General features: G+C 40.1%; 1 protein-coding gene across 6 annotated transcripts in view; it reads left to right on the forward strand.

The window, feature by feature from the left end:
• UTRN (utrophin) overlaps positions 1 to 23,101 on the forward strand; it is a 398,636-nt gene extending 375,535 nt beyond the window's left edge. For 5 of the 6 annotated variants that reach the window (XM_081141495.1, XM_081141496.1, XM_081141497.1 and 2 more), the window contains 9 exons: positions 3,644 to 3,682; positions 3,908 to 3,973; positions 5,064 to 5,129; positions 8,780 to 8,938; positions 9,319 to 9,559; positions 12,254 to 12,362; positions 13,538 to 13,627; positions 18,835 to 18,857; positions 21,086 to 21,603. In XM_081141495.1, coding sequence (XP_080997621.1) covers positions 3,644 to 3,682; positions 3,908 to 3,973; positions 5,064 to 5,129; positions 8,780 to 8,938; positions 9,319 to 9,559; positions 12,254 to 12,362; positions 13,538 to 13,627; positions 18,835 to 18,857; positions 21,086 to 21,094 — 802 coding nt within the window. In that variant the 3' untranslated portion in view covers positions 21,095 to 21,603. Of the gene's footprint in view, positions 1 to 3,643; positions 3,683 to 3,907; positions 3,974 to 5,063; positions 5,130 to 8,779; positions 8,939 to 9,318; positions 9,560 to 12,253; positions 12,363 to 13,537; positions 13,628 to 18,834; positions 18,858 to 21,065 lie in introns of all 6 variants that reach the window. The other variant, XM_081141499.1, reaches the window with a different exon arrangement.
• Positions 23,102 to 23,456: the final 355 nt, after the last annotated feature.

Below are 23,456 nucleotides of genomic sequence, written 5' to 3' on the forward strand. Positions count from 1 at the left end.
AATTGATAGGTTTGAACTGGTGATATGCATTTCACTCCTTTGCTAAATCATTGCCATTTTGTGCCTCAAATATCCATGTCCTTCCTATGAATCGTGGAGATAGATAGATCTTTTCTAGTCCTTTTAAGTCGTTTTGATAATTTGCCTTTCAGTTGTCAAAATAATCGTTGGCATCCATCATTCTATTCTGAGTGACTCAGTTAAAGTGAAAAAGATCAGAAAAACATTCCAATAATTTTGTGCAAGGATTTTTGGCTATAACTCTGAAGATGCTTCATTTCACCTCACACAAATTTACCAGCATTTTCAGTGAGCGGAAAACAAGAGAAAGAAAGAGAGTAGAAGATTAAATCAGATGTCACAAGATGCATTTTGAGAAAGATTTATGAGATGCTGTTTAGAGTGGGCAGATTTTCTTCTTTTTTTTAAATCCTGAAACGTGTTCTTGTACTTGGTATAGTTCATTTTTCTGCTGAGCCCTTCGTAGTACAAGGCCAGTTAATCTTCTGGTGTAACAATTTATGTGAGTGGGTAGTAAAAGAGTTTGATTTCGTTTATCCTGCTATTTGTGGGAGGAGAACATTGGAGAAAGCCCAGCGAAGTGGTAAATGCCTTGAAGTTATTTATGAAGCTGATTAGAATTTCCTTCTTTCTCCTTTATCACTGCAAAATGTAACGTCTTATCCTCTATCCAGTAATTATACTTGGATGAGTGGAGGGCATTTATGGGAAAAATGAGTTATTACTAAAAGAAGGTAAACAAACCCATGCCTAGGTGTTCAATTAATTTTATAACCCTGCAAGATTTCTCAAAAAATAAATCAAAATAAATGAGGAGAGCTTGATTTAAAAGCTACCATTGAATATAATCCCTAGAAATAATCTAAAATAGTGGCAAAAGGAATTTGAGAATTGTGAGAGATTTTTATTGATTAAAGTTAGACTGCTTTCCCTAAATTTTACATTATATAGTAGAGAAGATTGTAGAAAGAAGTATAAGAGGTATAATGGAGCCCGGCCGGCGTGGCTCAGTAGTTGAGCATCGGCCTAGGATCCAGGCCATCGGGGTTCGATTCCTGGTCAGGGCACATGCCCGGGTTTCAGGCTCGATCCCCAGCAGGGGGCATGCAGGAGGCAGCCGATCAGTGACTCTCTCATCATTGATGTTTCTCTCTCTCTCCCTCTCCCTCCCTCTCTCTGAAATCAATAAAGACACATTAAAAAAAAAGAAGAAATTACCTTAAAAAAGAATTAATGTAGACACCTAAGGTTGAATAGATAAATTGCATGGACTTTTAAATTCTTACTGTAGCAAAAACCAGCTCACGATAAATGTAATGATGGTCCTGGGAGCACTGTCCCAAGAGGAAGTGACAGCTAAACCGTGACCTGAGAGATTTAAAGGGCATTCAGTGATTGATGTGGGAGGAGGTAAGGGCGAGTTTTGGGTCAAGGGAAACATTTTCAAAGGCTCAGAGTCAAGATTGTTTTCGAAACTGGGACGGGAAGCTGGGAATAGTGGCGAGAAATAAGAGTGAAGAAAGAGGCAGGAACCAGAAAATGAAGGGCCCTGTACGTCATGCCAGGGTGTTTGGAGTTTATCCTCAGAGCCGCCGGGAGCCATTGAAGGTGTATGTGTTAGAGGACGAGAGGACGCCACGTACCCTGCTCTGGGACAAATGGGTTTAACAAAGCAAAAGACTGGAAGCATAAGGACTAAAAGAGCCACAAAGTTCTTCAAAGAAAGTCTGGGTTATATTTCATATACTGTTAAGTATATTTAATAGAGTGTGGTTCCTTGCATATTAGTGGGTGATTAATCAGAACACCCTGTTCAGCCACTACTCTGGAAAGCAGGGAAGGCTTTATTAAATCTAGGCTAACACACAGATCGATCTTATTTTTAACTCCATTTAATCAAAGATTCTAACTGTGCAGTGAGAATATTGCCTTAGTAGTTTTTTTTCCCTTCCAGAGTTAAATGAGAAAGCTTATCACTTAAAGGTGTTTTCCTTTTTTCCTACAAATCAAAAACTTTGAAGTGAATGAAGCCTTAAGTTTAAGTTTTTAAAATCTTTCTTTTCTTAGAAAATGTTTCAATATATAAAAAAAGTTTTCTTTTGAGAAATTCTTCAGCTCAGCTCTCTTCCTCTGCCATTCTTATCTCATTTCAATGAACTACTTTTGTGCTCACTGAATTAACAAGGATCAGCCTAGCAGGTTTACAAAGCCTTTCCAAGTTCAATTAAGATTTTTAAAAAAATAAGTGTTTTCTTTGTGTTTAAAGTTCATGGTAAATGTTATGATACCCTTGGATCCTAGAAATGATCTCTCAAGCCGTTACAGTTTTTGGAATGTGTAGAGCAAACCATTCACCTGACATTTAACACCCATATTTCCGAGTTAATGAAAAGTAGTGATATAAAGAGACTGTTGAATAGTACAGTGTTGTTTCATTGTTCTTGTATCTGTTTTATACATGGATAACTAAGTCTATTTACAGGATAGATATTCTGACAAACACAGACTGAGTAAATGCCTGTTTTTGAAAGTAGATCCAAAGAGTCTTAGTTTTCCATCCCAATAAGATGACTTTCCATCCCTTTTTAGTCTTTGCTGTTTAGACATGAATTTGTGCCTCCCAGTAGGAGGTGAGATCATTAACTTTTTCTTATGTGTGTATGTTTAATAGATACAGGAGAATCAAGTAGAACTAAAATCATTTCAACTTTCCTTCTTTGTTTCAATCAGCATCAGCTTTTGTAGGAGACTTAATTAAATAGAGAACTGATTTTCTTTAGACTTTTAAATTTCTACATTCACCAGTACCTCTCCTCTCCCACCAAAAAAAAAAAAAAAAAAAAATTAAGGTTGGAACTAGCTTTTAATTAGGATCAATGGTTTTCAAAAGGTATTTCATGGCGACTTGGGGATTTCTAGGCAGGGCTGTGAGGTTGGAGGGTACCCCCAGGGCCAGGAGTAATACTGAATGATCATGCTCCAGACTAAAGCCCTGATTCAAGCAGAGCAAGTTTCTTTATCAGTTTCATACTGTGAACATATGGATGAAATTTTGTATAAATAAAGTGTATCATGATCTAAAAAAGTTTTCAGTTTTATTGATAATGTATCTATGAGGTTGAGAGACTTGGTGTACACCTGGATTTGAATGTTTACATTTAAAATTGGACAGAGAATCAGAAAAGCCTTATTTTATTGCAGCTCTGCCATCAATACATAATATAGTCTTTGGTATTTAAGTTCCTTGGTCAGAAACATAAAGAAAAATATGATTGCATTTTTACTCAGTATATTATGGAATATTATCTTTAAAATTTTTCCATAATTTTGAGCTATTTTGGAGCATTCTGTCTCTTTTTTCAATAAGAATATTTAAAGATGTGTTTGCTTCCTGTACAAATACCTGTAATATCTGTGAAAAGACCCTGGCAGGCACGTAAATATCAACATCTTCTCTAGAATAAACAGTGACTTCGGTGACTTAATTTCCCGATGGTAGAACCTCACAGAGCAGAGGAAGACAATTGAGAATGTTCCCCACCCTCACCTCCCACGGCTTTTGTCTTAACTTGCTCTAAAGTGTTTGTTCTGTGACTTTTGTTTCCCTCTCCCCTCTCTGCAGTCCTATCACACTCATCAGTATGTGGCCAGAGCATTATGAGTGAGTATTTACGGCTCCATATGCAAAGAGGATGTTCTGATCAGTTTTGTTAGCATGGGGGTGATTACTAAACTTTTGTTCTAAAATAATAGTCCTGCCTCCTGGGTAACAATCCTAGTGGTTTCTTTGCATGGCAAATTCATTATTTAACTAAGCTAACATTTCTAATAGGAACAGCTAGCAATATGTGGGTATAAAACTGTTTGTTTGCATCTCCCTTTATAGCCCCTCACAGTCTCCTCAGCTGTTTCATGACGATACCCATTCAAGAATAGAACAGTATGCCACACGGTAAGCAACTTTGATAAGAGCCCTCTGCTGCACTGCCTCCTAGAGTGTATCGATTTCTGTATTAATCCTATACCATTAATGTGCCTTGACTTAGGGGCTGTTGTTTTGTAGGAGTCACGATTCCATTATATTTGGAATCGGGGCTCTCATCTTTCCATGTTGTAATTTTCACTGTACCAGACACCTGCTACATGTTTTATAAGGAGTATGAAGAATTACTCAGTAGCATGTGATTATCGAGCTTTGAGAATCTAAACACTGCACAAGCAGGGTTTAGACAGTGTAACCCAGTGTCATTGAATGAAAATAGTGATTGAAAGTGTTCTCAGGAGATGGTGCACATATGAATTACAATATGTAATTAATATATGTTAATGCGTTATTACCAGGGTTTCTTTTAGAGTCCCCCCAAAATAGAAAGAATAGGCTGGTCTTGATGGTGTGCAGAAACTTTCAAAAAACAGGTATATAGGTGTCTGTGGTGCTAGGTACTAGCTATGCCTAAAAAGGTTAGTTTAAGCATCATAAAAATTGTAACATTTGAACTGGGTCTTGACCAAATAGCATTTCTGGGAAAAGCCAGGCTCGGACTAGTGGAAAAACATTCTCAAAAGCATTCAGCTGGGGAAGAAAATGGCTCGTTCGAAGACCTGCAAGTAGGGAAAAGGTCAAGGACAAGGAGTGGATGGACAAATGCTGAAGTCCAATAATGAAGGGCCCACTTGCTAAGGAGTTGGATTGTGTCCTGAGGTAAAGGGGCTTCGTGGAGAGTCTTGAAGCATGAAAGGAGCATAGTCAGATTTGTGCGAGAATGAAGATGGACTTGAGGGCCTGGGAGGTTAGTTAGGAGGCTAAGTCCATTGGGAAAATATAGAACATGGTATAAGATAAAAGCCTACAGGTCTTAAGTCAGTGGTGATAGAAACATAACTCAACATTAGATGTTGTTTTAATGTCACAGCCTCCTTAGGAGATTTGGACCTTTCTGTATTTTGACTTTGTGACAGTTTAAGAATGACTGGGGCTATACCTCCAGTTGACTATGCCCTATGTGGCTGTATCGCCTAACCTCCTTATTTTCATTTTTCAGACTGGCCCAAATGGAAAGGACCAATGGGTCTTTCCTCACTGATAGCAGCTCTACCACAGGAAGTGTGTAAGTAAATCATGAAATCAGCACTGCCCGGGTAGACTAGTTCTTGTATATGGCTTTCGAAAATCATCTTCCCTGATCATGGCTCTGGATTTTGATGCCAATCAAGATTGATGTGTGTTTACAAAAGTGTCTACATAGATTTTATGCTTTCAAGCCAGGGTATCTTTTCCCAACTTCCCATTCAGTGAAGTCATTAGCTTAAATTGGCCATGATGAAAGTACTTTAATCATCAAAATTGAAAATCCTGCAAATCAGGGTCTTTTTATTTATCTTTCAAGAACCTGCTGTTAAACAGTTACCAGCACACCATGCCCCCAATGCTATAAAGGTCTGTAGATGTAGATAGTGTGTGTCCGTGACTCTTATGTGCTAGATGGAAGACAGATAAGTGCCCCTGCAGGGGAAGAACATGGTGAGGGCATTTGTGGTAGAATTATGGTCCTCAAAAGATTCCACATCCTAATCCCCGAAATTCTCTGAATATGTCACTTTATATGGCAAAAGGGACTTTGCGCATGCAATTAAGTTAAGGATCTTAAAAAGAGAAGATTATCCTGGATTGTCTAGCTTTCCAGATGGAGGTGGGAGGGGGTCAGAGCATCTGAAGATCCATCCAGTCTTCCTGGAGGTTATCACTGTCCTTGTCCCAATCCCATTGCCCATTCATGCTCCAGCTTCACAGTCAAAGCTTGTCTGTGTCTTTCAGGACCTTTTATAGCAGCAAGAAGTATAGATAAGTAGGTAATAGAGGTTGTAGCAGGAAGTATATAGTAGGTAAAAGATTTTGTAACTCAGCATCTGCCAGACAATCTATATTTGGTTTGGGTGATCTCCCCATAGGCAATAAAAGAAAGCACGAGGCTTTGAGGTATGGATTTTGAGATGTAAACCTGTAATTCTCTCTGTTACCAAGGCTCTTCAGTCATTTGTGTCTTCGGAAGCAGTCTGAGCTTTTCTGTGCCCCTCAGACTGGCCTGTGGAGCCAGTGGTTTGGGCCCCGCAGCGCTCATCTTCTGTGAAGCTGGTTAACTAGTCGTTGCTTCTCTCAGGAGCTGCTGCTTTCCCACCCTAGACCTGACTCAGTCTTGCGCCTCTTTATCCCACATAGACCCAAATCCCAACGCTCTTTACTCCCTTGAAAGTCTGACCCTGGACAATTTAAAGGGCATTAATCTTAAGGATACTAATTTTCTTTGAAGGAGGAATTGAGCAACCATGTCTCAAAGAGAGACAGGACCCAGGGCAGTTCTGAGGACTCTCAGTAGCAGGAACTCAAGGCCATTGCCAGGAGGGTGTCTCACTCCATCCACCATCTGCCCTAGAGCGACACTGTTTTATGTGGGGGTCAAGTTGGTAGTCTAGTGTGGTTTGCACTAGCCTTGCTGTTTGCATGTTTGAAGCCTGAAACAGAATAACCCTTTAAAGGAAGGAGATTATTATTTTTATTTATGTTTTGACTGCTTTCAAAGGCTCATTGGTTGAATCACAGCTCTTTTGCCATCTGATATGTACTAATTTTGTAGCTAGATAGCATCTAGTCTGTGTGACTTAAACATAGTGTAATTATATTCCGTCTAATGGTATTTTGTTGGTACAGACCTGTATTTTTACAACATTTTCTGTTTTAGCACTGGGCACACTATTGGCATTGAATGACCCTAATCTGTTACCTCATGTACTGTTTGTATCTAAAGGATATGCTTTCACTATATAATTAAGAACTTGACTGTGTCCATTTTTATATTGAACTTTTCAGCCTAATAATCTGTCAAAAAACACTTAAGACTAAAATTATAGGTTCTAATAAACGATTTTTTATAGAAGCTGCCTTAATTCCCTTCCAGGGTACCTTAATGAAAACATGTAATGATAGTGGTGATGATGATAATTATAATAATATGTTAAACCCCATCAGCTTCCCAAAAGAAATGAATCTATATAAATGTTGAAAACAAAATGTATCTCCAGTCTAGTTTTGTTTCATATGTGTGTATGTTTGCTTCACTGAGGTTTTTCTGAAGCCCTATGCTATAAAAGCCCTAGATTATTTCCCAAAAGCCATCGAAACAGACCAGGTCCAAACTGCTAAAGGTATTCCATGGCAGGACTCTCCTGCTAGCATTAGCCGGGAGGTCAGTCATTTGCCCGTTTACAAGGAGATCTGCCTGGATCTCCCCATAAAGGAAGCGAAGGGATTCTAGGCCTGCTCATGAGCATCTTCTTCTCACAAACACATCAGCTTTGTCTACTTTGTTATGCTTCTGTTTCTGTCAGCCATTAGATTCAACCCCCTTATTGATATGTCTAGTTCATTGGACAAGTAGTTAGAAAAGAGAGAATCCAAGTGAGTTCATTATAGTTTTTTATTTTAATGGAGAATGGTTGATCACAGAAATGACATGCTGATAATATTAAGTAAAATACTGTAGATAATTTTAAATATAACTCTAATTTGTGCTGAGTTATTTAAATAAAAGAATATGAGGATTGTATTTTCCTATCTATGGGTTACAGAGCATTATAAAGTGGCTTTCAACCACATGCTGAAGACAATGACATCAGCTTATGTCTTAGTCCATTTGGGCCACTGTAACGAAATGCTGCAGACCAGGTGGCTTATAAACAACAAATACTTACTCCCGACAGTTCCGGCGGCAGGAAGTCTAAGATCAAGGCACTGCAAATACGATTTCTGATGAGAGCCCATGTCCTGGTTCATGGCCTTTTTGCCGTGTCTTCCTCTGTGGCGGAAGAGGAGCACTCTGGTCTCATCAGTCCCTTGTAAAGGCACTAGTTCTATTCATGAGGGTTCCCCTCTTGTGACCTGATCACCTCCCGAGGCCCCGTGTTCAAATACAGTCCCCTGTGTTCTCAGGGGATTGGTCCCACAATGCGTGGATTGGGCCTTATATGAAATGCATAGTATTTTCATATAATCTATATTATATTCTGTGATAAATACATGTTAGAATAAGGCAAAGCATGAAATGATAGTATGTGTAGTACACATACACTGTTAGTTAAATATCTTCCTTGATTTTTAAAAGGAGGTCGTGGATGTCATAGAAACATGTCATTGCATGTCAAAAACATCCATACCTGTAGAGAATTTTTATAATAGTTTATTTGAGCCAAACTGAGGACATGCTGGGAAGCAAGATCTCAAGTGCTCCAGAGAATGATGGTTTTGCAATTTCTGGTATACCCTTGGAATTAAGGAGGGAACAAAGGAAGGTTACATGAAGGTGGGACAAAGCAAGGTATAGGATAGTTAACAAGACTGAGTGCTCCCTTGAGGGTGGTTATGCTTTTGAGGGGCCTGGAAAAGAGCATTACTTCCAGGATTTCAAAGATGTGTTAACCTACATGCAATGGGCCGGGCTTGCTTAAACCTTTAACTAAAGACGTTTATAGGCCTGAAGCATGACTACCCACCGTGACTTGCCCAGTAAGGAATTTATGATCAGATCACCCCGTGGGGTCACTTTTGGTTAGATTGATTACAGCGCCCCTTTCCATTCACAGGGACATTGAGCTTGAAGGCAGACTTGGCCCGGCAGCCATCCTGATCATCACTGCTTTTACTCCCTTCATGTTCAGGGACACCAACGTCCAGCCATGAGCCTCTGTGTTTAATTTGTCTCCCCAGGGAGGACGAGCATGCCCTCATCCAGCAGTACTGCCAGACCCTCGGAGGGGAGTCCCCGGTGAGCCAGCCGCAGAGTCCAGCTCAGATCCTGAAGTCGGTAGAAAGGGAAGAACGTGGAGAACTGGAGCGGATCATCGCTGACTTGGAGGAAGAACAAAGGTGTGCTGGATCTGGGAGGCGAAGACATGTCATCCTGGGAAACTTGTAATGGAAAACTTTCCACAGCAACTTCAACATGCTCCTACCCATTCTCTTTTCAAACTATTGTCCAAGGAGTCAGGGGGGAGTGACAGTTTTAGAGGACTTCACCAAGCTGGCCTGCCGGCCTTAGGTTACAGCTGCATCTTGGGTCCAGGGGTGGTGTCTATTAGAACAGTTCCTTCAAGTACCATTTTAGTCGTGCTTGCTCATCTCGCTGTTGAGAAATGTTTTACCTAGGAGGAAATAAATAGCGTTCGCTAAAGCAGGAGCGCGTAGACAGTTTTGGGTAGAAGATGTCGTACACAATGGTAATTTCAGTTTTTGTTTTTCTGTATTAGAAATTTGCAGGTGGAATATGAGCAGCTAAAGGAGCAGCACCTGAGAAGGGGGCTGCCTGTCGGCTCACCTCCAGACTCTATCGTTTCTCCTCATCACACATCTGAAGATTCAGAACTTATAGCCGAAGCAAAGCTCCTCAGGCAGCACAAAGGTCGGCTGGAGGCTAGGATGCAGATTTTGGAAGATCACAATAAGCAGTTGGAGTCTCAGCTCCACCGACTTCGACAGCTGCTGGAGCAGGTAGAATGCAGAACTCAGCGTCACCCCTGTCCGCGCCACTTTGTCCCAGTCCCACGGGCTTTGTCCCAGTGTCACCAGGGAGGTTCAGTTTCAATTTCTCAGTTTATTATTAACTTAGACTTGCTTAGAAATCTCTCTTCCAATGTGAGGAATAAATCCTCACTGGCACAAAAAAAAATGTGCTTGCCCAGTTTCAGATGGAATTCCCCATTCTCCTCTAACACTGAAATCTGTCACAGCTCTGAACAGTTTAAAGAAAAAGATCTTATGGCATATGTCTGCATAAATTAAATCAGGGAAACATCTGTGCCAATTAAGGGAAAGGAAGTGACCTGAACTCTTCATTCTAAAGCCTTCCTTCCAATGAGCTATTTTCAAGAAATTAAGTAACAGATGTTTACTAATTTGCTACTATTATTTTCCATAAGACACCAGGCCGTGTCTTATGGAAGTTGCTTGCAGAATTTCTTGACAATAAGGAATACAATTTACATTATGATGAATACATATATGTATGGTCAATATAAAACAATTGCTGATCTAAAAATACTCTCCTAGTTTTTATATTTTTTCCTTCCTTCCTCCCTCCCTATTTCTCTCCCTTCTTTCTTCCTTCCTTCTTTCCTCTCTCTCTTCCTCTGTGTCTCTCTTCTCCCCTCCCTCTGTTCGATTTTTCTCCTATCTTTCTTTCTTAGTGCTTATCAACAAGTTGATTTACCAAATCAATTTTATAACTCATCAGTGGACAATAACCTGCAATTTTGAACAACACTGTTCTTTGAGATACAAACTTTTCTGCCTTTTGGGTGCCTGCAGCCTTGTTAGAGACTGTAACAGATAGTATGATATATAACACGATGGTTTCTTATATAAAGACACAATACATTGTAGATAATTAAGTACTAGTGTTCATCTAGCAGGTAAATAATGGGAGTCATGTCACAGAACTAGTGATGAAGATGCCGTTGCAGCAGGTGCAGAGGGTGGAGAATCCCAGCAGATGGGCCTGGAACTTCTCTCTCCTGATCCCCTGACGTCACCATTTATGTCATCTTTTGCCGCCGCCTTTGGCCTCTGCAGTGAGGGACCCCCTGGAGCAACTAGGAATGCCTTTCTCCAGAGATGATTTATTGAATCAAAGGCAGAAACAACTTTCTTTTCAGTGATTTTCTCAAATTTTAGAAAACCATCTTTCACACTTGCTGTCAGTATCTTTTAACATGTCAGAATCATTCAAAACAGTGTAATTTTTGCATTACCTACTCAGCAGGCCAAAGATCCCCCCTTATATTTTGTCCATATACCTTTCTGTGTGTCTGCCATTGTTTCAGAATTGGTGTGAGACTATTTTGGGGACAGCTTACTTTGGAGCCTCCAAATTGTGCATCAATAGAAAATAATAGTTCCCCAAGAATGGCCCAAGGCCTGGTGCTCTCTAAGTCTTCCGGAATGTCTGACTTTTACCTCTGTGCCAGTCACATACATGGGAGCAGTTGCATTGTTAGTATTATGACTCTGAAGTTTCTGAATGGTTCCTGTGTAAAGGGGTGAATTTTCTCGTGAAAGCTCATATTTAGAATGTGAAGTATTAACAACCTAGTCATGGATAACAATCATTGCTGAAGGAAGCCATATTCCGAAAGAAAGCTTCATTTGCCATGGCCTGTTGGTGATTTTAGGAGGACTGAGGCTCTTTGCTCACCGTTCCCCTGCCCCGCCCCCCTTCACTCTCTCCATCAGTTAGACAGAGCCTCCTAATGGCTCATATGTTTTCAGAATTACACAGTAATGCTTTTAGAGATATCTGATATCTGAATGTCTCAGTATATCCCAGACTCTAGGGCTCTGATCTCTGCTTAATGACAGCATGAATGCCAGAAGGAGATAGAAAATTCAACTCTGAAAGTAAAAACTGGCAAAACTACCAGGCTTCAGCTGATACAGATTTAATGAAAAACTTGACATCAAACACATTTGAACTCCTGCATCCCCTCTACAACAGGTCACAGTTTCTCATTTGACTGCGTACTTGTCAATGTGTCTGTCATCATTTCAAAGCTCTCGGTGAGAGTGCACTTACCAAGGCTTTGCTAGGTGTCCGGTCCTGTGCCGATTGCTTCAGAAATACTCAGTGACTGCCTCGCACCTGACGCAGGTGCTCCTGTCGGTGCCCCCAGTTCATCAAGAATCCGAGGCGCAAAAGGTTAAAAATTTGCCCAGAACTACGCAGCTTCTGAGCGACAGAGTTCAAATCTAAGCATCTGAATTCAAAATCGTGCTCCGGACCACTCTCCAATATTGTCTTTAAATATCGATTTGAACTTTAAAAGAAGCTGATTGTGAAATTGGGTCCATTTACGATGTGACAAGCAGTGCTGATTTTTTAAAGATGAATTAAGCCTCTTTCTGAATTCACTCAGTTGACATAAAAATAGGAGAGAGAACTGTTGAGGGATGAAACCGGGTGAGTTCTTCCAGGTGCCCAGGCTGAAACGGCAGGACCACTTAGGGCTCAGGCTAGTTCTAGCGAGTTCTAGCATCTGTGGCAGTAAAATGTATTTGGGAATGCCTGAGGGTAAAGAACTCCACCTGGTTTAATTGTCCGTGCTGGGGAAGGGGGAGTGGGAAAAGGAAATGGTTTCCTGAATAATAACTTCGTTCTCTCTCTGGCCTAACCTCTGAACGTGACTCCAGCCTGAACCTGATCCCCGGATCAATGGTGTCTCCCCTTGGGCTTCCCCTCAGCGACCTGCACTGAGCCACTCGCTCGATCCGGACGCCGGCCCACAGTTCCACCAAGCAGGTCAGTGTCCCCGAGACGTGGCTGCCCTCCCCACACTGCTCTGGTCTGTGCCATTTATTGTTTTCATTTTAAATAGCATTCTTACCCGTGGGTGCCTTAGGGCTCAAAGGAGTTCTCTCTGTGGTCTCAGATGAGTGCAGAACCATTTTAACAATTCCAAGAAAGCAAACATTTTAGTATAGTAGCTACGATACAGATATGTATATAGTATGTAGCAGCGGGTTGAATTTTGGTGAAAGATGAGGAAAACGGCTCTTTCCTTTTGGGATGAATAACAATTTAAGTTTTTTGCCATGGGAATAACTTAAACTTCCTATTTGAACATATTCAGAATATAATACTAAATAACATTATATTAAACATGGTTTTCTCTGCCCAGGTCTGGGAACTCAGTGTTCTGCTTTCTCCATCCCAGTACCTGTAGATATTGCCACCCCTGTGACCCCATCTGAAGCAGAGGCCCCTCCAGCCTGTCACTGATCACAGAGAGGATCTGTCAGTGCTGCTAGGAAGGACCCTGTCAGCCGGGCATTCCGAATGACATTTTGTTACTGATAAAATTCAAGTTCCAAAATTCTGCTGAGGACCACATACTTTAACCAGATTAATTTGCTTATCAGATATCTTTTGCTACACTAATCAGAAGAAAACCTATAATATTAATATTCTTTTATTTTTTAAAAATAAGAGTATTATTTTGCTGACTATAGAATAAAAACATGAAAGTACGAAGTCTCTTATAAGATACTTTTGGTTTTGTGCTAGCATAAGCAAGCCTATGCTGAAGTCTCCATAAAGAAAGAAGGAAAAAGAAATTGGTAGAATATTTTTCTCATATGAAAAAAGTATTTGCAATGCAAAACAATAAAATTCCAACCAATAAATTGAAATAATATGACTACATTATGTATTTTTCACTCATGAATTTTCCCTAGCATGTGGATTTTTTTCCTGCAGAAACACCTAGTACATTTTATTTATGTATAAAATTATATTGCCAGCAAATTAATACAAAAGTGGTTTTGGTATTTCCCCTATAACTGTCATTATGTACGAGAATTATTTTCCCATTGATATGTAGAGGCCACAGCTAGTATTTTCTTCTGAAGATGGGTTTTGGTGAAAGGCTGGACATTAATTTCAGAATGTGTGTTCTTTTCATCGCTGTCCCGCAGCGGAAGACCTGTTGGCCCCGCCTCATGACACCAGCACGGACCTCACAGAGGTGATGGAGCAGATCAACAGTTCATTTCCATCCTGCTGCCGTGAGTATGACTGCACCTAACACCACCACTGCGGATTTTCCTTCCCTTTCTTTTTCCAGCGTGGGCCCTCTGTCTTCTTGGATAAGATAACAAAAACCTATATTAGAAACCGGATTGAATATTACTTGAAAATAAATCAAACATTCTATATGTGAGGAAAGCACAAGAAGCTCAGCCTAGATACCATCCCATCCCTGGGGTGCAGTGACAGTGCAGTCTTGCCCTTAAGGTTTTTCCGTGGGCCTTATGAGTGATAACGTGAAGGCAAATAAAATAAGGCTGGTTTTAAGAAGAAATTATCCTCTTCAGTGCAAGCTAAAGTAAGAAATTTTATTACTTCAAAACAGAGCTTTTAGTGGTATGCTAGAAAAGGCAGGAAAATACCCTTTTCCAGTGTAATTCCCTCTGCAGACTCTAATCTCTGATGTCACCAGATTCAGGTACCGAAAGGGATTATTTTCAGATTCTCGTCTTTTTCTCCTCTGGTTTCCTTTCCTGTGGGATGAAGTGGTCAGTGTTGGGAGGGCAAGCCATTTAAGGCATCCAGATTAGCACCCTGTGAGTTTTCCATGTGAACAGCCAGAGCCACATAATAGCAAAATAGAAGCAGTTCGATTCCTAGGGGAACTTATTAATAATTCTTAGTTATTGATTTTTTTCCCACATTTTGTCTTCAGCATCTTGCCACCTTGCAGTTTCTGCTGAGCGCTCACCAAAGACACTTCCGTCTCACACAGTAACGGTTGACTCGAATACGCATATAAACTACTTAACGCCACAATTACATTTAAAAAACTCTTTTAAAGGAATATGAATATGACTTATAATTTTTATAAATTATAAGTGATTTTTAAATCTAGGTGGCCACTAAACTAAGACTTTAGTAAGTATATACTATTATTTGCCATATATTATTTATGTGTGGCACATACAGATATAAACAGCCTCTCATCTTACCCTTTTCCACCCTGTCTCTGGAAAATACTATCCTAAATGAGAGGAAAAACATTATCAGGAGTAGGAATAAATAAGATATATTGACTTCATTTAAAAAGTATCCTTCAATTTATGCCAATCTGCAGTTTACAAAACTCATCACTAGCAGGAATTGGAAACAGCTATTTGAAATATAGTCATCTCTGAATCTTTAGAAGTATTTGCCTGAAGGACATATTACAGTTTCTACAGCACATAATATATGTATATTTGGGAGTGTGTCATTTTCCAGGTTATTATTTGTAGTTCTACTTCTCAAAGTTTGCTGAATCACATTTACTCTATGTCAGTCCCCACACTCATCCCCCAAAAGAGCATGTAAGTGTGTGCACACACACAGACACACACAGACACACACACACACACATATTTTTGGCCCCGTAGAGACTTACAGAAGCATTAAGTCTATAGGCTATCGGATCGTTGCTTTTTTCTAGGCTTTGTAACAGTCATGAAAGATGAACAGATTAAATCTTTATATTAATTATACTTCAAGGTTGAATTTTCTAGGGAAATGGTTACTGAGGTTGTATGTTACTGAATGACTAGATATAGTCTTTCTATGCCAGAATTTCAAAATTAAATTTCTAAATGAAATTACCTTTAGGTCAGTTTAAATCCAAATACATTAATAACTAATTAAAAACAAATTATGTAAGTCAGAGCCAATTTGAAGGTTTTATTCAGATGTCATGACGGAGGCCCTGGTCAGGTGGTGCTCAGTTGTTTGGAGCAGCTTCCCATACACCAAAAAATTGTGGACTGTTCTTGGTCAGGGCACATACTTAGGTTGTGCGTTTGATCCCTGGTTGGGGCCTGCACAGGAGGCAACTGGTCGATGTTTCTCTCTCCCCCTCCCTCTCTCCTTTCTTTCTCTCTGTCTTTCTTCCTTCCCCTCTCTCTAAAAGTCAATAAAAAACCCAACGTATTGTCAGGTAAGGATAAAAAAAAAAATTAAAAAGAAAATGTCATGATGGACAGTTTCAATAAAAGTCAGTTGGCAGTGAGAGCTAGGATGAGAAATGCTTAAATTTATGCCTTATAAGCAGATATAAAAATTATAATTTCCATATTTAAAATTTTATACTAAAAATTCATAATGTCTTTTTAAAAGTTTAATTTTCTAAAGCAGTCACTCTTATTTTTTTTTTACAGTATATTCTTATGCCTTGATATTGTAAAAGAGTGATCTTTATCATAATTTAGGAGAGCATGTAATTAAAAATAAATAATAATTATAATTATAGGGCAAAAATGAATCTTAAGAGGCAAGTGTGTTCATCTAATTTTATGACCTCCCTTAAAGGCAAGTGTAAAATTTCCATTAGTCAAATCTTACTACCTAGTAATAGATTTTATTGGTTCCTGAGAAGAGAGTGTATCTTCAGTGGAACCCACATACTAGGTTAAGCATCTACATTGCATTGATGCCTGCTCCTCCTGTGTTGTTCTGTGTTGTGAGAGTGGGATATAGAGCCCCGAGGTTTATTACCGGGACACTGGCCCCATGTTCTCATAGTCTTATGTTTGTTCATTCACAGATATTTATAATATGTGTAGTTTTCTGTAGATGAGCCTTACTAGTCATGTGTGTTTTTTTAAGAGCTCCAGCACTGTACATCCCATGTAAGAAATGATAATAGTGTACTTTAGAATCCTTTGAAATTTAGACCTTATTACTTATGATTTCTGCTATTAGTTTGGGTTTAGTTTGCTCTTATTGGTATTTATATTCTGTGTTTCCTTTGATAATATAAAAATTTCCAAGATAGGGGCAGCTATACATAAAATAAAGGCTTAATTGACTTATTTGTAAAATTGATACATAATTTTAAAATTCTGCCTAAAGTGATTGAGCCTTTTAAAAATTGATGTAGAATAGAAATGAGCACCTGACATAGACTTGGTGTCAAATACATGTGTCTAAATTGGATGGATGGATGGATGGATGGATGGATGGATGGATGGATGGATGGATGGGTGATGGATGGATGGATGGATGGATGGATGGATGGATGGATGGGTAGATGGGTGGGTGGATGGATGGCTGATTTCATTTTCTCACTAGGAAGGTTAAGTTGTTGAAGTTTCCCCAGATGCTACTCAGAAGGTTCTGTAGGACTCATTTGCTTTGCTCTCCCTTTTAAGTTGCGCAGCTAGCAAATATTTTAATAAGTCTTCAAATTCCCAAAGCTTACCGACCACCTTTGGAGAATTTTTCTAAGCAAATTGGCTTGGCACCCTCCCAAGGCCGAGCCAATCTCATGAGCCCCTGAAACTATTGAGAACTTTAAAATTATTTGTCACTAGCATACATTGAATTGATCTGCATGTTAGTCTTGACTTTTGATCATTTGTGGGTTAAAAATTAGCATGGTCACAAGCAAATTTCTACTCCTGACAATCTTGGAATTAAAATGAAACTGTATTTATCAATTCTCATTGCATGAATTGCCTACTTAAACATGAATTTTTTAATTTGCTGTATCTATATATTGTTGCATATAACACTTTAGAATTCTTCTGTCTTAATCTCCCAGTTGGTCCTGATAGCATCCTTGAATTATGGCCCTCCAAAGTCATATTTTACTTACTTACGTTACTTTTCAGAGCAAAGAGGCAGGTATCTCTTTCTGACAAGGAGTTAATGAAGGAAATTTAATTATGTTGCTTATTAACCAATGTACCTACTAAAATTTCCACTGACTGATGTAACAATTTTTTTTAGTGTAAAATATTTTGTTAGTTTTTTCGCATCTAAATATGTGGGATACTAGTAGTAAGCTGAGTATTTTTTTGCTTTAAAAGCAACAAATGCTTTTAAAATTATTTTTTTTACCTCTAGGCATATTTTCACTGTGAATTGCCTGATTATTAAGCTTGATCAACATTATCAAAAGCTCAAAACCTACAAAAATGCAATGATTTCCTTTAAAAAATACATTTGTATGATTTGTTCAGGGGAGTATCCATAGCCTTTTATTTGATAAAAAGCTGTAGGGTTTAAAATGTTGGTTTGGGGCAAAATAGATTAGACTTGTTTGGGTTTGGTTATTTGTTACTTGGAAGAGAAGCATGACTCTCCTATGTTGTGCTTAATACTCATGCAGCAAAGCTGTCCCCCGGTGTGGCTCAGGTGGAGGAGGTCCACTCTTTTTCTCCCTGTTGTAACCGACGCGTCTGGTAGGACTAGGCCGGTGTTAGCCCGCTTCTTCCCCAACTACTACTCCTGGGGCTCACTTTCCCTCCAGGCATTATAAGGAGGTCTCCTCCTTTGTTCTTTTTTTCTCACAAAGCTACTGGCACTCACTGTGTGGTCATCAGTACCTTCTGTTCTGTCCTAAGCACAGAAAAATGAGAGCGGGAAGGAGAGAAGCATGCTAGCTGATTAGGGACAATTCTCATCTGACCCAGAGCAGCTGTTACCATCATTGGAGGGGTGGAGCTCCCCCTCTGCAGTAGGGTTGAGTGTGAGATTTGTCAGTGAAAGGGAGGGATGGAAAAGCAGAGGCCTTAAAAAATATATTACTAGTGGCTGCCCTCACAGTGCCCACCTGAGCAGCTGCACGGCCCGGTGCTCTCTGTACCCAGGAAGGACTCGAGCTGCAAAGGTGAATTAGACACCAGGCTCTAACTTCTCCGATGCTCTTAACTGGGGCGAGGAAGGCACAGCTATTAGCCCAAGTTCCTGGAAGACTGCCCTTCCCCTTCCGTGATGTAAGCATGTCGCCGCCATCTTCCTGGTCTTCAGGGTAGGGGGTAAGTGTGAGTCAAGGGTGGCAGAAATGAAAGACTCACGCACCTTCATTTCCCTAATGACTTCTTGGTCAGAACTGGTACTACTTGGCAAAATATACAGAATTTGCTCTGTTCTGATTCATAAACCAAATACATGGCAAGATTTCAGTGGGCAATTTTGAGATTTTTTGCGAAACTAAGTATTCACTGAATGCTTTATTGTACACTTTTTGACAGAGCCAGCATATGCTTTGCATATTTTGGTGGAGTGTGTGTATTTTAAAGCACTTGGAATATGAGAAACTAGGGAAACTAGCCCTTGTTAAAGCATTTAGCAAAAAACAAAAACTGTTTCTTATTTTATTAGCATCCATTTAACAAGCTGGGAACGGTACACTTTTGCATGCCTAAGAGGGGGAACCAGCCAAGCAACGGCACCACCTTCAATTTATTTCTTTTGTTTTCTCTTTCAGCAAACGTCCCCAGCAGGCCACAGGTAAGAGTTCATGGTTTTGTTAACAGTAATTCCAACAGATATCAAAAGAGAGTTTTATTCATATACGATTTGCAAATCAGGAATGTAGCCCTCAGTATGAACCAAGGACATGTTCCAACATCAAGGAGATGGGCAAAGTTTTTAAAGGTGAAACTTGCAAGGAGCTGACCATCAAAGGGATGGATTGCTAGAGAAACAAGACCACAGACTTAACATTATTTGTTTTCTGGTTGGTGGGGGCAACTGGACTTTCCATGGGTGCCTGACGCTGGTCAGCAAGTGGGGCTGTGAGATGAGAACGATGGGTCACACGATTAGACATTTGTCAGTGTCCCAGCTCAGGTTCAGGCTTGTAGGATGAAAGCTTTGGGTGACTTGCCAACCAAAATCAGACAGCACAGAGAGGCTGTTCATTCCAGGTCCAAGATGCAGAGTTCAAACTGCAAAAATCCCGGTTGGGCCACAAATTATATTAAAGCTCCTATAAGTCTTCGGGTTGGTTGGCTCATGTGTTGATTACAACCCAGCGCCGCTATCAATTTTAGTGCTACTTTATTTTCCATGTAAATAAGTACACTTGCCTGACCTGACGTTTAAATGTTAGCTGATTTAGTACAACAGTTTGTCAGTCTGGGGAGGAGGACCCCTCCCAAACCAGTTCTCCCAGATACCTGATCTTTTGTGTTCTCATAGCTTTTTAACAGCCTCGTAGATGCTATGTGTGGTTAGCCTGGAGAGGTTTGGTGACCTCTGTTCTCCCAGATACCTACTCAAGGTAGTGATCACAGAAGGCTGATTAAAAACAGTGACTAGGCAATACACAAAGGTGGTTTTGTAACTTCGGGGGTGGGGAGAGTCGACTTTTCATTTAAAAATTTGCTGAGGACTATTGGCAGCCACAGCCTTATACCTTTCAGTGTTTTCCTTATCAGATACTCTTAGTAATAATGTGCCACAAGACCACAGATCTTTGGAGAACATTTTCTTCCGTGAACTTTTTTATTAATCTTTTTGAAACATTGAAAGTTCTTCCATTGTCTTATTGGCAAGAGGGGCTGGGATCTTAATGAGAAGCACAGACAGTTTGTCTTTAGTAACCTGAGGAAAGACAAGGAACATAAGGCAGATAAGTGGATATGGTATGAGAGCTGGTGAGACAGAAGGACCTCACCCCAGGGAGCAAAATTCCTCTTCTGAATGCTTCTGTTGTCTTAGTGAAGGACCTCACCCCAGGGAGCAAAATTCCTCTTCTGATTGCTTCTGTTGTCTTCATGAATCAGAAGCCGAGACTTGAGCAAAGCGTGATGGGAGGGAGTGTCATAGGTGTGAGGTAAGACCAGAGAAGGCGCCATAGCTCTTGGAGATCAAGAGAGCACGTCGAGCCTGGAATAGTGTGACTGACTGCCAGGCAGCATTAAAGGGCACCAATTTAGGTGCCTGTTAGTGAATTTAACGTGAAGCCGGTGTGGGGCTGTGTGTTGCTCTCTAGCCACATTCAAGTTCATGATCCCAGGCATCAGAGTAGGGCGAGGATTGCAGTTAATCGAAGTTCAAGTCATGGTTTGGCCAAGAGAGTGCATACAGCAAGCAGTTCAAGGGGGGAGTCAAAGGAGTAATAATAGTGATTGAACTAGGTGTCTAAGCGTGTAGGGAGGGAAGTGAGTATGGCTTAGGTGTGGGGACAGAAAAAAGGCGGGAGACTCGATGCACTGTAGTATCAAAGGATAGATGAAGCGGGGTCCTGGTGGGAGTAAGCAGGAAAGGTAGAGGTGGTTGTCAGAAGGTTGTTGTTTTCCGGGATGAGAGAGAGAAAAAAATGCCCTGAAAACACAAGGAGGACCTAGACGGACTTATCCAGTATCTGAGGTTGTGGGAGCCCTGGGTGCTTGCACCAGCCTAACTCGCTCACCGTTGGTACCTCCAGCAGGAAAGGACAAGTCCTCTCAGTCTGAGCTCGCTTTCCCGCCTGGGCGTGAGCAGGCTTCCAGGCTTCCTCTAGACCGGCTGCAGTCAGAAAGAGCAGACGAGGTGATGCGGGATGAGAGGAAAGGACCTCATCTCCGGGAGCAAGAGTCACGCGGGAGAAAAGGGTCCCCCTCTGAACATAGCAAAATAGGGTTTTCATTCTGAGAGAGGCACTTGTGTTTCCTTGAGGAGTTGACAGGCCTCTGCTACCTGTAATGGTTTATGTAAATGTTGTTCTGACAGCACGGTTTCCCTCCCCGCAGGCAATGTGAAGCATTCATCAGCCAACAAACATTTCCTGACCTTCAGTGTTGCCCTTTCCAGCAAATGCCAGTTTCCAAGCTCCATTTCATCAGAAGCCCCATGGCTCCCTGAAACAGGCCGTTGAGCACCGAGCACGAGTCCTACTGAAGGGGGGAAACACTGACTATCCAAAGAGAGAAGGATACTTTGTTTTATAATAATCATTTAGTATTGTTTTCTCCTTCCCTTTCTATGCAACTGTAAATTAATGAACAGAGCGGTGTTGGGGATCGGTGGTGCATTTGTCACAGATTTGTATACTGTACACAGCATCGGGAAGGTGGGTGGGGACTTTCTAACGTGACACCTTTTTAATAACCGTGATGAAAATTGCAGAAGAACTAGAAGACAGTTTTACAGTTTACATTCCTTTATATTAACCTTGTACAATAACTTCATTTATTTCTTCAGTTCTTTTACCATTACGTTTTGGTTATTTATAAACTCATCAGCCACATGACCAAATAGATTTCCTATATTTGTTTTCATGATTTGGCCAATTGATAAGTTCGTATATTTCAGTCACTTATATCATATGTGTATGGATTAGGCCATAGCGCTGTGTATACTTTTTAACTTTATTTGACATCATACACTTACTTTTTTTTTTTTAGCAACCACTTGGATAACCACAATAAAAATCCTGTGGGCCTAACTGGCATTTCCGTTGGGATTTTTTTCCCCCCTGCATTTTATTTCCCTGCTCTATAGAAGTAGCTCTTGATTTCTTTATTTATTTCACACCCCAGTTTATAGGATAGAGGAGACTTAAAGTAGGATTATAACAATCTCACAGGTCATTTTACCAAAGGTTGCCTATTTAAGCATATTTTCATTTTGGCACAGAAACGACACTTGGTACAACCTTTCCTAGTTCAAAGGCCTTGATTTTCTTTGTTAAATACACAGCAGGCCTTTACCCCATTGTAATGCTGGATACATTGTCGTCTTTGGTTCCCTTTGAAGAGCATTTATTGTTCTTCATGTATATTTAAGCCCTTTATAATTCTTGAAACTCCCAGCTATTTTCTTTGGAAAGCAGGCACAAATTTAGTGCACTTCGCATTGTCCCTTTGGGTGAATAGCAGATGTGCTGTCACCCCTTCTGTGACCCGTGCACTTGGGGATAAAGCCCAGGTCACTGCTTCTGCCGAAGAACGAAACTGATGCTTGGGTGGTGGTGCCCTCCTAACTCCGAGTGCATTCAACTGGGCATTTGGTTCAGCTTCCGATTTAGCACTTAATTCATTCAGTTTAGACATGTTACGTAATTACCAAATGTAGAGAAACCAAAAAACAAAACAAAAAAAAGAGTTAAAATAACATGTTTTGATTCAAGCACATGCGCTTTTAAGACATCAGGACATTTTAACTTTGGGTTCTCTTGAGCTGGGATCTGGCCAGAAGGAGGCTTAAAGTTAGAAATTCCTATTCTTTGTGAAAATGGTGGGTGGGTTGGGGGGCAAGGGTGTCTATTTGCAGCATAGATATTTTGAGAAGAAGATTGTTTTATACAAGAGGAAAGCCATGACCACCTTTCTACCTCAGACCCGTCTTCATCCATCGTGTCAGAAATAGCTTTACGCCGCTACAGTCTGCAAAACCTAGAGCTTTTATCAGGCCACATGATACCCACGAAAAGCACCTATTTAAAGAAAAAAATTCCCTGAACTCTGAACTACACGTTGTCGATTTGGTGTCTTCCTTGTTCTTTGAAAAGCTATGTATTAATTTTTTCCTGCCTGTAATTGTGTGCAACATGTCTATTCTATCTGCTATTAAGGAAAAGCTACATAAAACACTACATTGTAACCTTCTAAATAATAATAAGTAAAGAGAAATATATTGCAGTAACAGCAACGGGAAATAAGTATGTAGTTCTTTGGAAATATGTGGTCAAGAACTAACCATAGACTATCATCTAATGTGGTTACATGTTGTATTTTTCATCCTGAATAAAAGTAATTTTAACACAAGATGACTCAGATATTTTCAGCTGTGTTCTCTGATAGAATCTGAGGTTTGAATGCACATTTATGAAAATAACATATACAGAGAGCCTGTATCCTGATCCACATATTTTCCTGCAGTTTCTCGCATACACACTCATACATTCTCTCTTGCTCTCATTGTCTCTCTCTCTTTCACTGTGTTCCCCTCTTCTCATATATATAAAATTATCAATTTCCTATACAGATGAAAGGCTTTATTAATAGGGAAAAAATAATGTTGGACATTAAAAACGTACCTGAGCTTTTTTTTTGTTTTAATAACTTAAGTGATTACCTTTCAGATCCACTTTCAGCCTCATGCTCTTAAAGAATGTGCTTT

This window comes from Miniopterus schreibersii (assembly GCF_964146895.1).
Source record: "Miniopterus schreibersii genome assembly, chromosome: 6".
NCBI lineage: Eukaryota > Metazoa > Chordata > Mammalia > Chiroptera > Miniopteridae > Miniopterus > Miniopterus schreibersii.